Source organism: Diplotaxodon limnothrissa, linkage group LG9, assembly GCF_057381915.1.
Source record: "Diplotaxodon limnothrissa isolate DT_005_m linkage group LG9, D_limnothrissa_male_GT1.1, whole genome shotgun sequence".
Taxonomy (NCBI): Eukaryota; Metazoa; Chordata; class Actinopteri; order Cichliformes; family Cichlidae; genus Diplotaxodon; species Diplotaxodon limnothrissa.
The window spans coordinates 36,473,501-36,494,604 of NC_140604.1; the positions used below are offsets into that span (position 1 = coordinate 36,473,501).

Consider the following 21,104-nt stretch of genomic DNA (forward strand, 5'->3'; position numbering starts at 1 on the left):
CGCCCAGGCCTACGATGGGGCCGCTGTAATGAGGGGTACCACTGGAGGAGTGCAGCGTAAGATACAGGACATTTATGCTAACGCTCACTACGTACATTGTTATGCCCATCAGTTAAACCTGGTAATGCAACAAGCAACCTCCCACATCCCTCAAATCAGTCACTTTTTTTCCGACATAGCAGGATTCGCTTCTTTTTTTACTAAATCGAGCAAGAGGACTCCAGTGCTTGACGAGGTGGTGGCGCACCGACTTCCAAGTGCATCGGCAACCCGTTGGAACTTCAACAGTCGTGCTGTGAATACAGTGTATGAACATAAAGACGATCTGGTGAGGTGTTTTCAGACCATCCGTAACAGTGAAGGATTTGATGCCCCTACAAAGAGAGATGCCGGTGGTTTCGTGAGAATGCTGGAAGACGAAGCTTTCTGTTTTTTCCTGGCCTTGTTTCACAAGATAATGCCACATGTAGACATGCTGTATAACCACCTACAGAAGAGAAACATCGATTCTGTCACCATCGCAGGGATCACCCAGACATTCATCAGCCGCATGCAGGCTATCAGGTAGGCATAAAAGCATAAATATGTAACCTAGAATAAATGTTAATTATCTATGCATAGATTCTATCAAATTCTCTGCATATATTCTGTGTTCTGTGACTTAAATGTTTAATGGAATTCAGATAATTTTGATTTATATCAGCCTTTGAAGTAATTTTATGAAAAATATTTGATTAAGTATATTTGATGAAGTATATTCCCAGTAATTATTTGATGTAGCCTATACCATAGGCTATTTCCTGAAATTATGGCCAGGGCCTTTATTTACTTGCACTGGTTTTCCCCCAGCCATTAAACCAGGTCCGGTTATTAATTAAATCCGGTAATTCCCGGTAATTAGAACACAACCTTTGTTTGGTTTGTGTTTGGTTAATATATCCCTATTCAGTTTTCAGAAGCCATTAATGAAACTTATGTATTGGATCAGGGAGGCACTTCCTAATCTGGTTGTGGATGAGGAGTACAGGGGACCTGTTCAAGACCCACCCACAAAGAGACGGAGAACATTGGGGGAAGACAGGCAACACCATTTGGCACTGGAGGTAAGCACTAGCTGCTTGGTCTGATTTAAATCGGATCATCAGATAAAATCTAATGACGATGCTGTCAGATGTCATTTGATATAGTGGTCATGACTGTTTTGTTTTGTTATGGACAGATTTTTTTTTTCAGAATAATGATTAACATGAGACATGTGCCAAAGTCTTACCACTGAATCTAACTCTTACCAATTATATATTATTGGATAGGTGTGCGACACCATTATGAGCCATGCCAAGGAGAGGTTTTCTTTCACCAAGCACCTTGTCAGCGCCACTCTGTTGCAAGGAGACTTGTTCCAACAACACAGCAAAAATTTTCCAGATGCAGCACTACAAACCACAGTGGAAGCCTATCCCTCATTGGACAAAGCCAGACTTAAAACAGAACTGTCCCTGATCTACGACAACGAGGAGTTTCAGAGTTGTAGTGGTGCGCTGGCGCTCTATCAGGTTCTGATGGAAAACAACCTTCAAGACACATTCACCGAAACTGTAAGTCTTCTTAACATCCTCATCACCACACCAATGACAACATCAGAATCGGAGAGGTGTTTCTCTACTTTAAAGAGGATAAAAACTTTCCTGAGAAACAATATGGCTCAGGATCGGCTCAACGCTCTGGCTATGCTGTCCATAGAGAAAAAACTCACACAAGAACTTCCTGATTTCAACACCAGGGTCATCGAGAAATTTGCCACTCAGAAAGACAGACGAGCAAAGTTCTTGTACAAATAAGAACCCTTAACCATATTTACTCTCTTTCTCCATCCCTCTCTCTTTCTCTCTTTAGCCCACCCCCCCAATCAGTTTACAGTTGTTGTTTTCAATAGTTATTTTTCATTCATTCAAAAAAAAAAAAAAAAATCTGTTCATGTTCATTTTTACAAATCTATACAAATGGCCAGAATATGGTTGTTCATTTTAAATTTAAATTAAAATTGTGTTGTTTGATGTACTCATTAAATGGGTCATTTTAGTCGATATCATAAAAATTGCCCCCCCTGAGATTTTTTTCAGGAGCCGCCACTGCTGCAGACCCTGAATTGGGATACAGCCTGTTTTACTTTGAAAGCGTTCACAGCCTTTTCTTTGGCAGCGGTGTGTCTTATGGTGAAGGAGCAGAGCGGAAGTCACGTGTCTCTGTTTTCTCTGCGGCTCACTTTAGCCTCAGCGGCTAACTGACCTGCAGGCTGACCGTCGGCCAGAGTGCCGCCGAGCAAGCAGCTCAGTGTGCCGGTGAGTATACCGCGTGGGACGCCGTGTAAAATCCACGGAGAGAACTTCAGGGTCACAGCGAGCTGCTAACGCTACTCTCAGCCTCCGTGCTCGGCTAGCGGGGCCAAGAGAGCGGCTTCCATTATCGGACACTGTGCTGCTGTGGCTCGCGTTGGGAGCCGCTGCACCTCCTGCTGCTGAAGCCCAGAGAGCCGCACGGACAGATGGAGCCTCTGTGAAGCAGTAGGATGACTAAAGGTGAGCTCGGGTCAGTTGCTTCTCACTGTGCGCGCGTGTGTGCGCATAGTCTCTAACAGGTGAGCTGAAGCCGAACTTTCAGTGTGGAGGAGTGTGTGTTTGAGCCCCTTAAATCAGAGGATTTCTGAATGTACTCTGGTCGGAGCTGCTCTTCTGTCTGTGTCAGTCACGAGTTCAGGTGAATGATTGAGCTGCCGACACAGGACACCTGTCCTCAGGTGTGCTGACGCCAGCAGCAGTTCCAGGTTACTCATTGAAAATTGATTAACCTTGTGATCAGTCGACCTGAGAGCTGATTGGAGGTTCAGGCTGTGACCTCTGACCCCCAGTGTTGGCCAAGTTACTTTGAAAAAGTAATTAATTATAGTTACTAGTTACTACTTCAAAAAGGTAACTGAGGTAGTAACTGAGTTACAAGATTCTAAAAGTAATTAATTACTTGAAAAGTAACTATTGCGTTACTTAAATTTTTATTTTATTATTTTTTGTAACCTCTGGGATCCAGGGTATAATTGGACATTTTAACTACTTTTGATGTTTCCTCTACATTTCACCTTTAAAAACGATTTACTTTGCCTCGTTTGGTATCATCCTTTTCAGCACTGCCTCACGTGTCTGAATTTACAGTCATGTTTTCATTCTGACATACTGTATTAACACAATTGATCTAAAATCAGACAGAAAACATAAAATCAGAGTAGAAAAAGTGATATTTTTTCTGTAACAAATTCAAATTTTATTTGTCACGTACACAGTCATACACAGTACGATATGTAGTGAAATGCTTGGACAACTGCTCGTGACCTAAAGAAAACAAAAAAGGAAAAGGCTATGAATAAGATAGGAAATAAATATGAAAAATTAAAAAGGGTAAATTTAACTAGGAAGGAATAAAATATAAATTAAGGTTAAAAATGAAATAACTGTACAACACAAATTAGAATGAAGGGTAAATTTAACTGGGAGAATAAGATAAAGATAAATATATAAATTAAAGTTGAAAATAAAATAACTGTACAACAAAATACACAATACACAGTATAGAACTATATAAGAATGTATGAAGAAATCTAAATATAAATAAATATATACACAATAACAGCAGCTGTACAAGTATTAACCGGAAATGAAGAATATAGTGACCAGTGTTGTGCAAAACCAAAGTCCAGAAAGTCCAGTGTGTGTGTAAGAACCATATGTGTGGGTCAGTACTGTGTGGTGGTGTGATTGAGAGACCGTATCGCCTGCGGGAAGAAGCTCCTCCTCAGTCTCTCTGTGTTGGTCTTCAGGGAGCGGAATCGCTTTCCTGACCTCAGCAGAGAGAACAGTCTGTTGTTGGGATGGCTGAGGTCCTTCACGATCTTCCTGGCCTTGGTCCAGCACCGCCTGCTGTAGATTGAGTGCAGGTCAGGGAGCTCGGAGCGGATGGTGCGCTCAGCTGACCGCACAACCCTCTGTAGAGCTCGTCTGTCCTGCATGGTGCTGTTCCCGAACCAGGTTAAGATGTTTCCCGCCAGGATGCTCTCTATGGTGCACGAGTAAAAGTTCCTGAGCACCTTGGAGGGCAGTTGGAAGTCTCTCAAGCGTCTGAGGTGGTAGAGACGCTGACGGGCCTTTTTCACCACGGTGTTGATGTGACAGGACCATGACAGGTCCTGCGTGATGTGAACTCCGAGGTATTTGAAGCTGTCCACTCTCTCCACTGGGCACTCGTTGATGACGGGGGTCTGGTAGTTCCTCTCCTGCTTAGTGCTGAAGTCCACTATCAGCTCCTTTGTCTTACTGACGTTTAGAAGGAGGTTGTTCCTCTGGCACCAGTTCTCCAGATTCCTAATCTCCTTCAGGTAGGCCGTCTCGTTGTTATCAGAGATCAGGCCCACCACGACGGTGTCGTCAGCAAACTTGATGATGGTGGTGGAGCTGGTAGTGGCCACACAGTCATGTGTATATGTGACAACCACAAACATGTTTAATGAATCATATTTCATAACTTTAAATGCAAATATAAATTGTCAATTTTAAAATCATACGCACAAGTTATTTGCAGCCATTTACCTTTTTTTTTTATAACCATTTCAAACTTTTTACAGAACAATCAGCTGTTCTGCATTCAATAACATGCCACACAAATTATGTGACTTACATTACAATGTGACTGCTGTGATTAAAGCATCTTTCTTTCAGCTTAACGAGTGAACCGTCAGCTCGTTCAAACACACGTTAAAGTGCGTTTGGCTCGACACCACCGAACAGAGGGAGCAATATAACACAGCTCACATTAACATTGCAGTGAATCCTGCTTGTGCCGTGATGTTCAGGACTGCAAACCGAGCAGCATCACTGACTTTCAGCTTGTTGTGTTTGTGGATATATGACTGACTTTAATTATCCACAAAATCATCACATTCTCTGTCAGATTAAGGTCGACTATTGAACGGCGTATATTTTAAAGTAAAGGCTTTAAAACCAAGTTAGTACAAACGTCACTAATGTCACATAACTTTGCCGGCATGTGGCCAACAGTCATGTTTTAATGATCTTCATTATTAAACATTTGCGCATAAATAAGTGACATAATATTCAGTACTTATTTTTAAAAGTTTGCTCTTCGGCCGCTCTGCTTCAGCCATCCGCCGTTTTTTTCCGAACAAAATGTCCACACCCACCGCCGCGCTATGAATTGTGGGATATATGGTACCCCGAAGTGTACACCGGGCCACACTTCTAATTTGGGCAAATGAAGGGTGCATTTGTCGACCGCATTTGGAGTACACTTTGTATTGGGACACTCTTCGTCGCATCGCTGTGACGTAATCGTTCTCCACATGCACACTACAAAGCGTGCGGTCGCTGGATTGGGACACAGTCTGTGACTGATGAACTCTCTCTTTGTCTCACTACAGTGTAATGTAAGGCCATGCTTGCTCGCCCGCCATGACCACTGTCACGCTGCGGTACTTCTGTTATGGCTGCCTCGTCACCTCGGCCACCTGGTCCTTCCTGCTCTTCCTGTATTTTTCCATGGGGGCGGAGCCTGACCGTGGCAGGACTCCCATGAGGCACCTCGGGCAGCCAATCACTGGAGGTGTGGCCGATCGTAGAGGGGGGCGTCGGCCTCTGCTGCCAAGTAATGGAGTGGAGCTTTCACCAGAGATGGGTGAGTGCCCGTGGTGCGTTCAGGTACTGCTGGGAGAGCGGCAGTGATGGGTGGAGTAAGGGGTGGGGCCTGAGAGCGTGTCAGTGATGACCTGTTTTCAGAGTCTTTGTAAACCAGAGGTCTGTCAGACTAAATGAATGATAACTGGCAAATGGGGGCAGGGCCAAGTCTCTGATGATGTCACGATTAACACCTCAGTGTGTTCAAGGTTCTTTACTTGTCACATGCATAGTTATACAAGTGTAACACACAGCGAAATGTAACCTGACACGCTCCTCAACTTGTGCAAAAATGGGGGGGTAGAGGAAGAACATTATATATATATATATATAAAAAAACACCCAGCACGCCCCTGCGGGCGGTTTATCCATCAAGCTCGGGTCCTCTACCAGAGGCCTGGGAGCTTGAGGGTCCTGCGCAGTATCTTAGCTGTTCCCAGGACTGCGCTCTTCTGGACAGAGATCTCCGATGTTGTTCCCGGGATCTGCTGGAGCCACTCGCCTATCTTGGGAGTCACCGCACCTAGTGCTCCGATTACCACGGGGACCACCGTTACCTTCACCCTCCACATCCTCTCGAGCTCTTCTCTGAGCCCTTGGTATTTCTCCAGCTTCTCGTGTTCCTTCTTCCTGATATTGCTGTCATTCGGAACCGCTACATCGATCACTACGGCCGTCTTCTTCTGTTTGTCTACCACCACTATGTCCGGTTGGTTAGCCACCACCATTTTGTCCGTCTGTATCTGGAAGTCCCACAGTATATATATATATATATTACACACATACATTAGGTGAATGTGCAGCAGTAGCAGCAAGCAGGTGAATTCTGTACATTAAGTGAGTTAAATGAGAATAGACGATCTGACTATTTTACAGAATAGACAATATAAACATATTTAAAATTAAAGGAATTAAATTAAAGGTGTGTGTGTGTGTGTGTGTGTGTGTGTGAGTGAGAGATGATGTGATGTGTCAGCCTCTGTGTCCGTCTGCAGGGATGATCTTCAACGAGGCGGATCAAGAGGTTCGGGACAGCGGCTACCACCGTCACGCCTTCAACGTCCTCATCTCCAACAGGCTGGGCTTCCACCGCCAGTTGCCCGACACCAGAGACACCCAGTAAGAAGCTGATACTGGGCACACTGGGGCCTTTGTGTCTCTGTCTTCCAGTAAATCTGAGTTAACTTTGTGTTTTCTGTAGAGTGAGCTCGTTCAGGTGTAACGACCATAAAAACGTGAAGCGCCCCGTAGCAGCGTGCAGGTGTCGGCGGTGACCCGGCGGTTGTTCTGAGGTCACTGTCCGGATCACCTGAAGCCGACTGTAGTCACGTGTACCTGCAACTCGCTGTGGCGTCGTGCGATGTGTAGGCGAGCCCTGTTGTTTACCCATGATGCCTCTCTCTCAGGTGTCGGGAGAAGTCCTATCCTGTGGCTCTACCTTCTGCCAGCGTCGTAATCTGTTTCTTCAACGAGGCGCTCTCCGCCCTGCTCAGGACCGTGCACAGCGTGCTGGACCGCACGCCGCCCTACCTGCTGCACGAGATCATCCTGGTGGACGACCACAGCGAGCTGGGTAATCGCGAACCAGTTGCTGCAATTCGATTGGTGCGGGGCTTGGCCCGTGGCTCATGGCGGATTTTTGTTTGTGTGCAGAGGAGCTGAAGGACGAGCTGGACCGCTACGTCAGGGCGGAGTTTCAGGGAAAAGTCCATCTAGTGAGGAACCAGAGGAGGGAAGGACTCATCAGAGGACGCATGATTGGAGCCTCACACGCTACAGGTGCCTCCTCGTCACCTGCTTTCCTTGCTCTGTTCTTGTTTCCTGGAGGACGAAGAACCCTCCTTTACCTCTTTAGGCCTCTCTCTTAGGGCTGAACGATATATCGCATTTGCGATAATATCGCGACATGATCAAGTGCAATTTTCTAACCGCAAAGTAGAGCTGGGCGATAGAACGATAACGATATGTATCGCGATATAACTTTTACTCGATAGAGAAATTAAACTATCGCGATAGACTTCGCTGCTCTTGTCCTCTTAATAAAAAAAAAAAAAAAAAAGGTCAGCCAATCCAAATTAAGTAGCGCAGAGCCGAACCAATCACAGCCGCAGCGTCACGTCGCGTGACTTGTTACGTACAGCACAAGTGCCAAGCCGCACGTGTGTTTGTTTGGGAAGCAGCCAGCGCGTAATGGAGGAAATGAGTGTGCCGACTAGAAAAATCAACCGAGCGTGACCGAAGAGAAAACAGATGACGGTTCCAACGCCGGAGAGATTGTTGAACGGAAGAGCCATAGAAGCTCCGTAGTGTGAAGGTATTTCGGCTATTTCAAGTCTGACAAAAAACAGAGTAGCGTGCACTGTAAATTGTGCCGAAAGCAAGTCTGGAAATACAATAAACTGGTGCATGCGTCACACTGTGCGCCACGTTATTGTTTCGGTGAAATGAATTTCTACAATACTGTTACTGTTAATTGTACTCTCTGCAGTGTTTAAATGCTTACATATACACACAGTTACTGTCCCTCCACACATACGACTCGGTTCTGCTTCTATGCCCCAGCTTTGTTTACTTTTTCCCACTGAGGCTTCTAGACTTCTGATTGGCCAACATTTCTGCACGGTTAGGAATCTAGCGCCACCTGCTGCTTTGGCATGTTCATAGCAGCGTTTTCCTTCATTTCTGCCTTTATGTGTGGACGGGATTATTTTTTAAAACGAAAACGGAAAATCTCCGTTTTCAAAAATACCCGTGTACGTGTGGACGTAGCCTCAGTCTCTGACTGGAAGCGCTGATTCGTCATTCGGCTTTTGTCAGACTAAAGTAACTGTTACAACTGTTTGAAAAGCTCAGCTATACAACAAGGAGAGATTGAGAATTTCCTTTTAGTTCTCAGTTTATTTGATATTGACAAAAGTTAGTCAGTTTTGTCTGTTCTTCTGTAAAACAAACTAAGATTTATTTTTAGAATTAATATTTTGTTTCTAAGTGGAATTGACAGTTTAGTCTGTTTCGTTTGTTCTATTTTGAAACTTAAACACTTTAGCGGCTGCCTTTTGTGTAGTTTGCAATATTTGCCTTTATTTATCTGAAAAAGTCTCATGTTCCTTAAGTACATCTACCCTGTTGAACTTATTATGGGAAATAAATATTTAAATAAAAACAAGCTGCTGATTATTTCACATTTTACTTGTGAGCAACGGCACATTTAAATCTTACAAATATAGTTATTTGGCTGATATCGTGATAGATATCGTTATCGCCTGAAATGAAAAAAACATATCGTGATATGAAAAAATCTCATATCGCCCAGCTCTACCGCAAAGGCTGCGATTATACTCTGGACATGTCCAAATTCATGGGCTGCATCCTCCTGAGGCCGCATTTGTAGACCGATTACGTCACAGCGACGCGCCGAAGGCTGTCCAAATTACTACCATATCCCAGAATTCATAGCGCGGCCCAGCCAAACTCCAGTTTCCAGCAATGGCGGCCGCTACTAAGTTTTAAAATTACTCATACTAATCTTTCTGGGTCACAAAATAAACTTTTAACATATTTTCAGGCGAGAAAGTAGTTGTGTAAACATCAAATATCTGCTCGGTTTATCAAGATATCCCATATTTGCAAAAGTGCTTCGACGTTTTCAGAGGCATCTGCTACCCACCAGCTCGACAGCTAGCCGGGAGCTCGAGGGTTACTGATGCGGCCGAGAACGGCACAACTCCCGGCACATCATTTTCAGATCACCGCGGAGTTTCGCTGCTCGGGTTAAACGTAATATATAAGTCACTTAGACAACCTAAAAATGTTATTGTTGGGCTTTTTTCAGTGTTTTGTTTGTTCGTGAGTAAATCGGTTTGGCTGAGATTAAAGTTATTAGATTAGATAAAATAAAACTTTATTAATCCCCCGGGTGGGTTCCTCCTTGGTTTTCACACAGCTGACTAAACGTCAAACAGAAAACTTATTAAACAGAAGTATGAGACAGTCGAGAATTTACACCAGTGTCTGGTTATATTTTAGATAGCAAGAAGCAGACGGCCGAGTTTATTAAACTCCACCGAGACAGCGGTGACGCTAATCAGAACTAGACCGTCCAATTTCACGCCTTTAAACTTTAAAGGCGTGTTTGTGTGTGTGTTTATACAATTGCTATTATGTTTGCACTTTATGTGTAATGTTACTGACTGCAGAGATCAGTAAGATGTGTGTATTTTTTATTTATTAGTTTTATTTATTTAATATTATTTTTTAATTGAATGACTGTCTAGTAGTTCACAGATGTTGAAAAACTGAGTGTGGTAAAGCCACTGATTTTGTTTATGTATATTTCTGCAATCTGCACATTGTACTGACTTTCATTTTAATGTTTACACCAGGGTTCCTTGTCAGCACTTTATGCTCAGATGTTTGTAAGCTAAAAATAAACTATTGTGTATGTTCAAATATACTGTTGTGATTGAAGAAGTTAAATAAAAATGTCAGTCATCAATTCATGCATCACCTCATGTCATCATAACAGAGGTCTGTCTTCCAGGAAAGAACAGTTTAAAATTAATGTAATATAGTATTGGCCATACTATATGATGTATTGCTTGTCTTGGTTTAATAATACAGAAGACAAAGACCTTAAAAAATAATCGCATATCGCATCGCAATATTGGGGCAAAAAATCGCAATTAGATTATTTTCCATAATCGTTCAGCCCTACTCTCTCTCTTCCTCCAATAACCGTATGAAAGCCAGAGTCTGGTGTTGTATGCGCACAGGTCTGTGCACAAGTCTCGAGCCTCCCCTCATATTTTTAAATGAGAAAAATGTGCAGCGATTTATTGAAACGTGTAAACGTGCGTGTAAATCAGTCAGAATCAACGTCTGCACATACACGTGTAAAACCAGTGTTTGGGGACGGAGCGTCATCCTTCTGAGCAGCTCTGTGTCATCTCTGGACCCTCAGGAATAGTTCGCCGAGCTTCCTGAAGGATGTTCCGGAACAAGGAAAAGCAGCCAAAGATGAGAAAGAGCTCCAGAAAGCCAGAGATCTGTTGCTCAAGAGCACTTCAAAAATACAGGAAAACTATAAGGAAATGACAGGCGGCTCAAGACTTTTGCACAGCTCTGTAACCATGTGGACAGAAGTATTTGGTCTCACCTGTTAAGCTTTGAATTCAGTGTTCAGTGTTTTTAGGAGCCTTCACAAGCCTCTGAGGGGGCGGGGCCTTCTGATCAGGTTAGGTCAGATCGCAGTCTGATTCACCTGTGTGCGCGTCCAGGTGAGGTGCTCGTGTTCCTGGACAGCCACTGCGAGGTGAACCAGGCATGGCTGCAGCCGCTGCTGGCGCCCATCCAGAAGGACCGCCGCACTGTCGTCTGCCCCGTCATCGACATCATCTCCGCCGACACGCTCGCCTACTCGCCCTCCCCCATCGTCAGGGGCGGCTTCAACTGGGGGCTGCACTTCAAGTGGGACCCCGTGCCCCCCTCCGAGCTCCGCGGGCCTGAGGGAGCTTCCGGACCCATCAGGTGATGTCTTAACAGCCTCGAGGTACAGTTTTGGTCTGACCTCTAACTCCTCCCCCCTTGCTCTGCTCCCCCTCAGGTCCCCCACCATGGCAGGCGGGCTGTTCGCTATGAACAGGAAGTACTTTAACGAGCTCGGCCAATACGACGCCGGCATGGACATCTGGGGGGGAGAGAACCTGGAAATCTCCTTCAGGGTGAGACTCTGTTTTACTGACGGTCAGTGAAGGGGTCATTAAAGGAGCAGTCGCACATTTCTCTCAGTTAGCAGTTAGCTTAGCGCATAGAGAGGAAGTGGTGGGAAGAGGGGAGAGCAGCTGCTGCTACACCTTCTCGCTGTCTCGCTCAGATCTGGATGTGCGGTGGTCAGCTCTTCATCATCCCGTGCTCCAGGGTTGGCCATATCTTCAGGAAACGGCGGCCCTATGGCTCGCCGGGCGGCCATGACACCATGGCCCATAATTCCCTGCGGCTGGCACACGTGTGGATGGACGGGTACAAGGTAAACACACACACAAACACGTGCACACTCTCTGGATGCCGGCACGGTGGCCTCATTTCCTGTGCCTCTCTCATCCAATCAGGAGCAGTATCTCTCTTTGCGTCCAGAGCTGCGCAACCGGAGTTACGGCGACATCGGCGAGCGCGTGGCGTTGAGGAAGCGGCTGCAGTGCCACTCATTCAGCTGGTACCTGGACACAGTCTACCCTGAGATGCAGACCGCCGCCAACGGCAACAAGCAGCAGCCGCTGTTCATCAACAAGGGCCTGAAGCGGCCCAAAGTCCTGCAGCGAGGACGGGTACCTTAACTCACCACACGTTCGTGTCTGCCCCCTGTCACATGAACTACCTTCATGTTTCCGTCCTCTGTGTCCGCCATCTTCCAGCTACGGAACCTCGCCATCGGACGCTGTCTGGTAGCCCAGGGCCGGGTCAGTCAGAAGGGCGGCGCCGTCGTTCTGCGACCGTGTGACCCCCAAGACCCCGAGCAGGTGAGCCGATCACATGACCACACGCAACATCGGTTTACCGAATCACCGCAGAGATTTGTGATTCCTGGTGGCGGCACGGGCGGAGCTAAAGTACACGTTTACACAAACGTAAAATATAGATGTAACCATGGTAACATCTTCACAGCAGACGTGACAGTAAAGGCTCGCAGTCATTGGCTAACGACCTATGATTGACGAGTCATTAGCCAATGAAAAGCCTCTGTGACTCCAATGATGTTTCAAAGCCCAGAGGTCAGCTGAAGGTTGTTTCTCACACACCTCTATCCAATCAGGCTTCGAGTCTTTGCTGGGCTCCGCCCCTGAAGATGCGGACTGTCCCGACCTGCACGTCACGGCTTCATAAACGAGTCAGCGACTTCGCTGACCGCACGTTTTTAATAAACACAATTGTTTATCACAATAAAAGCGTCTGTCTTCACCGTGACCTTTAACCTTTAACCCTTTACGTGTGCAGGACTGGGCGTACGACGAGGAGGGTCAGCTGATCCTGGCAGGTCTGCTGTGTCTGGACGTGTCAGAGGTCAGGACCTTTGACCCCCCGAGGCTGATGAAGTGTCACGGCTCGGGGGGGTCGCAGCAGTGGAGCCTGGGGGTGAGACACACAGTCCTCACAGTGTGGGTGGGGTTTACTGTCATCAGGAGGAGGAGTCAGTGTCACGTGTCCTTCTGTGTTTCCTGTAGAAGTCCAACCGGATCTACCAGGTCTCTGTCGGTCAGTGTCTTGCAGCTGTCTCCCAGCCAATAGGACAGAAAGGTTACGTCTCCATGGCGATATGCGATGGCTCGCAGACACAGCAGTGGCAGCTGGAGGCCTGAGGAGGACGCCGCGGTGCCGTGGATGGAATGATCTCCGATTCTCACCTGCTCATTTAATGTTTCGTGTTTTTCATTTTAAGTTTGATGTTTCAGTCGCAGAAGAACTTCGCCACGCCGGACGCCATGCCCAGGCACGCCTGGAACTTCTTCAAGGTCCTTTTAAGGACCTGGAAAGTCCTGGAGTCTGGCGACTGATTTAATCTGATCAGTGATCTGATGTTTACTTGGTCTGGCTTCATCATGTGACCTCTGAGGCATCTCCGTCCTCAGAGAAGCACTGCAGGCTTTTCTGTAGGGTTTTTATCGTGTTCACACAGGAAGTGCTTCTAAAGCAGCGACAGCACTTCCCGTCCTCCTCAGGTCAAAGGTTGCTGTAAGTCCAAAAGTTTTGCTTCAGAGGGCCGTTAGCTGCAGAGAGCTGGAATAAAACCGAACACTCACTCACTGAAGGACTCGGAGCGTCGCCACTGCTCTCGTGTCTCCCCGTGGAACCCTGATGATGCTGACCCGCTGCTCATGCACCAGAACCATATCTGCAGTTATTTCTAATGAGGAGCTTCCTCAATGAAGTTGGTGCGAGCATGCACGTGAGATCAGTTCTGATGCCACCGATGATAGGAAGGAAGGCGGAGCTTACTTACCGTCAGGGTAATCCACAGTGGGCGTCGCAGCCAATTTCCTCGAGCCGGTTGTTCCCCCAGAACACGAAGTGCCGCTATGCTGTCACAGAGGCGCCTCGCTCGTTATCCTTCGTTAACCGTGAAGGTCAGAATGTTGTAAATGTGAGTTTGTAGAATAAAAAGTGAGGATGTGAACCTTTATTTTTAAATTTTGACTGTTTGAAATCTACAGCTACAGGAGAAATATCCGTGAATGTGCAGATTAATATTTATACAAATTTACTGAAATGTTACTGTTTGTTTGATTAAACCTGCCACTGCTCAACTGCGCCCTCTAGAGTCACACGCTGAGAGCTGCGTTTCAGTGACATCTAGTGGCCAAACGTGAGACAGCAGCAGGGTGTGATTGGTTAGTGTGAATGATGTAAACACAGTTCAGTGAAGACGGCCCGCTGGCTCAGCTCGTTCTGCAGTAGCTGGGAGGAGGCATGCACATAACATGGCCGATGGCGTAAACACCCATCGTAGCAGCTGCAGTGTTGTCAATGGTGAGCTCGGGCTGCGAGGTCACCATTGACAACCAAACTGCTTTTGGCTCTTGACGGAGGCGGTCGCACTTTCTCCTTCTCCCTCTCCCTCTCACTTATCTTTCCTGCTTGGCTTCTCATGTCTTTTGTATAGTCTCGCTTATTCTCTAACCCTAAGAGAGTCTCCCAGACTTGTTCTCTAAAAACCTAAAGAATTATGGATTTGATCAACTGGTCCCTGAATGCAATTGACACCCTCGACGAGAAGCCTGGGTTCGGGAGAGCCCGTGACAAGACATTGAAGACACCTTTTTGGAACCATGATAACAGGGTTCTTGCTGATTGGCCCCGGCTTATTGAAGGATAAAGAAAGCGGAAACGGCTGTTCAAATCCCCACAAGGCTGCCTGCTTTGTTGATTGGAAAGATGGAGCGAGCTGTGGCTTCTCAGAATGGGCTCATCAGGTGCAGCACGAATGACATCTTGGAGAAGTTTGGGCTGCTGTGAGTACTGAGACCGACTGACAACATCTGACAACATCTCGGAGAGGCTCACGGCTGTCGTGAACACTCATGCCCTATGAGCAAAATGGATAACATCTCGGCATGGATGGATAACATCGTGGAGAGGCTCACGGCTCCAGACTTGTGACCAGTGACGGACATTAGACAACTGTAAAATTTGAAGCAGTTTGTTCGCACTAACCAAAACAGCTACCATCTTCATTTCATGTGGCGCCAGTTGGATGCTCAAGGCAAAAGCTGACGGGAATAACAATTCTCCCTTAGATAACAAGACTGTGTTATGACTTTCTCCCTCCTCATTTAAGGCCACCCGCATCGACCGAAGACTGACTTTTGCCTAATCGGGTGAAGGGACACTTTCTCTTGGTTGAACACACACACATACGCATGTACACTGACACAGACCTACACTCACCCCCTCCAAACGCCTTCGAAGCTCATGTCTTCTATGTTGTGAGATGTGATGATTCATGTGCTGAGGTGGTTTTTTTTTTTCTGTTCTCAAACTGATCTCCCTGTTGGAGGTCAGTCTAGGGGAGTTATTTTTGTCTCCTTGTCTTTCCTCATGTTGTGCATTTTCCATTGTTATACCTCTCTGACCTGTCTTCCCCATGTGATGTTTGTGTAATGTATGTAAGGTCAGAAGGGTAAGATGGCGCTGGCAATGGTCGGCAGCCTTAACAACAAATTTCCCATGTGTGGGACTAATAAAGGTATCTTAAATGACTGTAAATGATCCTGAAAAAGTCTTGTGCTCATCTGGACGTCTTCAGTGGGACGCGTGTCGTCATCAGCTGACTCCGTCAGTCTCAGCTGACTGCAGCTCTCCGACCTTTAACCTTAAACACTGGCCCGTGTGTCGGTTTACAGTAAATGTGCCCATAGTCTATGAAGGCTAACCTCTGTGCGTCTGTGCCCAAAATAACCGTCGTGCAGCTCTAACAGTGCGAGTCATCAAAGGGAAACTCACGGAGAAGTCAAACTTAGCTGGAGGATTGTAGGGTCCTCGTCCCCCACAGTGATGCACGGCGAGGGGACCGCCGCTGTGAAATGTTACAGGCGTCGTTTGAATCCGAGCAGCTCGCAGGAAAACATCCAAAGGTGGGGTTTACAAAAAAATATGAGCATCATAACTTTTAAGTTTCAGAACAGAAACCGCGCCATCCTCCTCTCCAAGGCTTTCATGTGTGATAATAATAACATGTTTTATTTGAGGATACCTTTCAGAAACCCATGGTCACCTTACAAATATAGGCCGTTTACCATTTTACAAAGAACAAAATTAATAAAAGGAGCATTAGTCATAAAATGCATAAAATAAGTTAAAATTGCAAAACAGAACTTGACAACAGATTAAAATCAGCACTAAAGCGAATAAGCCAGTTTGAACAGATGTGTTTTGAGCTGTGACTTAAATGCGGGAAGAGAGTCTATATTTCTTATAGAGAGTTCCAGAGCCGAGGTGCAGAGCGACTGAAGGCTCTGTGTCCCATAGTGATGAGATGAGCGGAAGGAACAGTAAGATGAACAGCAGATGGGGATCTGAGAGGGCGGGAGACAGTGGTGATATGGAGCAGGTCACACAAATAGGAAGGAGCAGATTTATGGATACACTTATACGTGAGAAGTAAGATTTTAAAGTTTATCCTGGCTTTTATAGGCAACCAGCGAAGCTGCTGAAGAACTGTTGTAATATGACGGAGTGCAAGTTATGACCCGAGCTGCAGAGTTTTGAAGAAGTTGGAGTTTATGAAGGAACCTTTTAGGCAGACCAAATAGGAGGGAACTGTAGTAATCAATACGGGACGTAATAAGACTATGGACAAGGATGGCAGCAGCATGGGGAGGAAGGAAGTGATGGAGTCGGTTAATATTACGTAAGTGGAAGTATGCAGACCGTGTTATGTAATTAATGTGAGACTGGAATGAAAGAGTACTGTCAAGTAAGACACCCAAACTTTTAACCTGAGTGGAGGGGAAAACAGGATAGAGACTTGAAGAGTGTGATTTAAATTGGATAAACTGAGTGCCGTCTGAGAGATATGAGGTGAACCAGGCAACGGGGGTGTGACTAATGCCAATGGATGCTAACCGGTTCAGGAGAATATTGTGAGAAATGGTATCAAACGCCGCACTAAGATCAAGAAGGATGAAGATGGATAGGAGACCAGAATCAGCTGCCATCAGAAGGTCATTGGTAATCCTTAACAAAACAGTTTCTGTGCTATGATTGGGGCGGAAACCAGATTGAAATTGTTCATAGAGGTTATTGCATTGCTACTGCATTTCGTTGCCCTGTACCTGTGCATGTGCAATGACAATAAAGTTGAATTCTATTCTAATTCTATTCTATTATGGTTACTTTTTCAAGAATTTTTGAAATAACCCCTCATCCCACTCCTTTCCAGACTCAAGGCAAAATTTCCGCATCATAGATTTCAATGTCTGATGAAACCGCTCGAGCGCACCTTGCGACTCCGGATGATAGGCACTAGATTTCTGATGTTTAATGCCAAGTGATTGCAAAACTTGAGCAAAAATCTTAAACATGACATTAGAGCCTTGGTTGGTTTGGACCGCTTTTGGTAACCCGAAAGTAGAAAAGTTCACCAACGCCTTAACAACTGGTTTAACCTTAAGGGTGCGCAATGGAATTGCCTCGGGAAAACGTGTAGCAACGCACATCAAAGTCAAGAGGTACTGGTGGCCCGATTTTGTTTTAAGAAGTGGACCAACGCAGTCGATGAGTATGTGTTCAAAAGGTTCCCCTAAAACTGGAATAGGGTGTAATGGAGCGGGTGGAATGACTTGGTTAGGCTTACCACTAATCTGACAGGTGTGACGAGAACGACAATACTTAGCAACGTCATTCTTCAATCCTGGCCAAAAGAAATGACGCAGAATGCGGTGGTAGGTTTTTCTAATACCTAAATGTCCAGAAAAGCTGTCATGGGCAAGACTAAGAACTTTGTGTCGGTACTGTTGAGGCACCAGAACCTGCTGAAACACATTCCAGCCCAGATCACCAGCTGTAGGCGGATACCAGGTACGCATCAACACATCATCCTCAACACTATAAACACGAGGATACTGGTCACTAGAGTTGGCAGCTGAAAAACAACCCACAAGAGTCGGGTCACTGTGTTGTGCCAAAACAAAATCCTTTTTGTTAACTCCCAAAGGCAGTTGAGATGTCACTGATGGGCTAATAGACAGCATCGCCTCAGAGTCGCCCGTCAGCGGGTCACAGGTTTTAGATCCAGACTCCGGCTCACCACCAGCGCAGAGAAAAGAATCAGACAAATCAACATCACCATACTTGCACTTGTGCGCGCGAGTTACAGCGCAGGCAGGAAAAACAGAGGGGGAGCGCTCAGCGGCAGGGTCAGATAACAAAGTATCAGGCACAGGATTCTCAACCACTCTCGGGATAGAAAACACTTTCCCGTTCGCTAAGTCATTCCCCAGAATCATTGCAACTCCGGGCACTGGCAACTGATCGCGCCCGAAACGAGCGTCGATTGAAGAAACACATTGTGTAGTGGTACTAATTTGCATTGCAACAACAGACTCCAGACATCCTTTGGCCATTTTAAAGTGGTTGCGATGCGCTCAAAAGCAGTGGAATCAACTCATCAACAAATAGGAATCAACCTCTCCCTCCCTAAAAGGAGGTACCAAAACAACCTGCTTGCTAGCGTTAAACTGGTCTACGATGGAAGTGTCGGGGAGTGTACTTACACGGACGGGAACAGCGTCTTTCGCTTGAGAAGGATCCAGCTCCATAGCTCGTATGCGGAGATGCATGAGTTCGACTTCCTTAGCCTTAGCCTCCAGCTCCACCTCCTTCAAGCGAAGGGCAAGCTTGAGATCATCTGTCACCAAACCCGCCGCAACCTGGCCAGTCGGGTCAAATTTAGGAGATTGAACGGCGACAGGAGCTTCCACCCCCGACGTCATCCGCCCCTTGGTAGGTTTCGGGACGGCCCCAGCAGCTTCCGCCCCCACTGCCGTCTCCAAACTCCCAGACCCACTCGGCGAAGTTTTCTGCCTCCCAAACACTCCCCTGTCCACCACTTTCTCTATCAAACATTGTTTAATTTCCGCCTTCTTAGGAACATTCACATTGAATAAATTAGCCACTACTAACAAATCTGCTTTTGTGCACCGCTCCAACATTTCAATGGAGGGCTGTTGCGCAAAATCATCCATGTCAAACGACATCACGAGCAAAGCAAAAAAGAAAAACTGCAGACCACTAACCGCATCCGCGCACTCCAGACCCGCAAAACTCACGCCTACCGCATAGACGAATGAAACTCTCCGTCTTCCCACACCCTCCACAACGTTTCCCCCCACCGCAAACGCAAAAGGGAAACGAACCAATCACACGAACGAAAAGGGACGAGCCCCCATTTATGTTACGCCCCTAGTCTAGGCGTGTAGAGACGCACATAAGGGTTGGAGGAGAGAGAGACAAATCCCCGCCCTGATTCCCAAGCCAAACATCCAAAACCAGTTGTGAGTAAAAAAGGTGATTTTATTGAAGGTAATAAATAATAATAAAATGAAGCATAGCTCCAGGGTGAACCCAGGCCAAAATAATAAACAAAACCAACTAAGTCCCACCAGAGAAAACTAACTAAACCCTAAGAAAGAAACAGAACAAACAAATAACAATACTAACCCTCGCTCCCTAACCCGGAAAACAGGAGAAAACTGTTCCAAAGAAAAAGGCGGCTCACCCCTTCCGCTTCAGTCTATGGGTGCCTCAGCACTAAGTTAATACACCCGGAGCGGCTCTCACAGAGCACGCTCACACACATACACAGCAAAAGTATAGGCTGGAAACCAGGGTCAGGACCGCGTCGGCTGTCAAACTACTCCTCTCTCTCTCTCTCCGGCGGGAGCTGTCAGAGCGGCTTTTTGAACACGGTCACGTGTTCCACGGTCCAATCAGCTGCTCACTACTCTTCATTAGGGGAGGGACCTGCAAAGAGTCTTAAGCACAGTAAAGAGACACAGAACAAAACAGTCCACACAGTGTTCTTATGGCCACAGCTGTAACAATACTAAGTCCAGTTTTCTTGAATAGACGTTCGAGTTGGCGTCCTTTAGCTTTAAGGTGACGCAGGTCGGGGGTAAACCATGGTGCTGAACTGGAAAATGAGACCGTTCAATGTCTAAGGGGAGCCCACTGTGGGAGTTTGCATTAAAAGAAATAAACATATGATCAGACTGGAGAAACAATGTGGCTTTACAATGGGTGGGGGTAAGGCCACAACAACAGACCAAATCCAAGATATGACCTTTAGATGAGTAGAAAACTTTATGTACTGTAGAAGCCCAAAACTTTCCAGGCAGGAGGTAAAATCTCTGGAAAGAGGGATTTTGTCATTGTCCATATGAATATTGAAGTCACCAACAATTATCAGATTAGGAGAAAGTACAGAGAAATGAGTGAGAAGAGCAGAAAATTCATTTAAAAAATCCTTATTTGGCTTAGGTGGCGGATAAACAGTACATATAATGGTGGGGGTAGATCCGGGGAGCTGTAGTGCAATGTATTCAAATGAATGGGAGGGAGGGGCAGAGACAGTGCTTCCAGTGATGTGTTCAGGTGCTGCTGGACAAAGAGCCTGACAAGATGATTGTCTTAATCAGGGGTGTCCAACTCCAGGCCTCGAGGGCCAGTGTCCTGCAGGTTTTAGATGTGCCCCTCATCCAGCTGATTTAAATGGCTAAATGAAAGCTCTCCAGAGACCTGGTAATGAACTAATGATGTGACTCAGGTGTGCTGACCCAGGGTGAGATCTAAAACCTGCAGGACACTGGCCCTCGAGGCCTGGAGTTGGACACCCCTGTCCTAAAGCAAAGGCAGGGTCTGGGTGGTCCTTGAGGTGGTCGTTACTGCTGCACCTCAAACCCGACACAGGAGCACGCCGGCTCCACCAGGAAGCCGACAGACCGCAACACAGTATGTGCCTAAGCTAGGGTGACCAACAGTCCTCTTCTTTTGCACTTGTTGACTTGTAAAAGCCTGTATGACACTTTTTATTTCACCATTTTTTAACAGCACATAGAAGGCATCGTTTAAATATGTTAACGTTTTCTTTAAGCAAACAGTATTATTAAAGTTCTTCATGACTGGGCCAAGTGTCCTCTTTTTTGGAAATCAAAATATGGTCACCCTAGCCTAACCTAACACCGGGTAACCAATCAGTCTCTCACTGCATTAACACTTACATGAGACGCTGCGTCTTCACATCTGCTGTGGTGAATCAACCTCCTTCAAAGGCAAAGGTGTGTCTCTCCTGACGCATGGCCTTTTATCCAAGCTCCTCCCACT

At 46.2% G+C, this 21,104-nt stretch overlaps 2 protein-coding genes across 2 annotated transcripts; both read left to right on the forward strand.

Moving 5' to 3' along the window:
- The first annotated feature begins 252 nt into the window (after positions 1-252).
- On the forward strand, positions 253-1,911 carry LOC146626061 (uncharacterized). Its single transcript, XM_085363197.1, has 3 exons — positions 253-564; positions 989-1,103; positions 1,311-1,911. Exons 1-3 carry the CDS (start codon positions 407-409, stop codon positions 1,836-1,838), a joined length of 801 nt encoding a protein of 266 aa, XP_085219323.1. The 5' UTR covers positions 253-406; the 3' UTR covers positions 1,839-1,911.
- Positions 1,912-2,266: 355 nt separating this feature from the next.
- Positions 2,267-15,582, forward strand: galnt11 (UDP-N-acetyl-alpha-D-galactosamine:polypeptide N-acetylgalactosaminyltransferase 11 (GalNAc-T11)). The gene is made up of 12 exons (XM_085363173.1): positions 2,267-2,576; positions 5,480-5,733; positions 6,728-6,851; positions 7,139-7,305; positions 7,386-7,511; positions 11,009-11,258; positions 11,335-11,452; positions 11,605-11,757; positions 11,840-12,055; positions 12,143-12,247; positions 12,723-12,860; positions 12,950-15,582. Exons 2-12 carry the CDS (start codon positions 5,511-5,513, stop codon positions 13,082-13,084), a joined length of 1,755 nt encoding a protein of 584 aa, XP_085219299.1. The 5' UTR covers positions 2,267-2,576; positions 5,480-5,510; the 3' UTR covers positions 13,085-15,582.
- Positions 15,583-21,104: the final 5,522 nt, after the last annotated feature.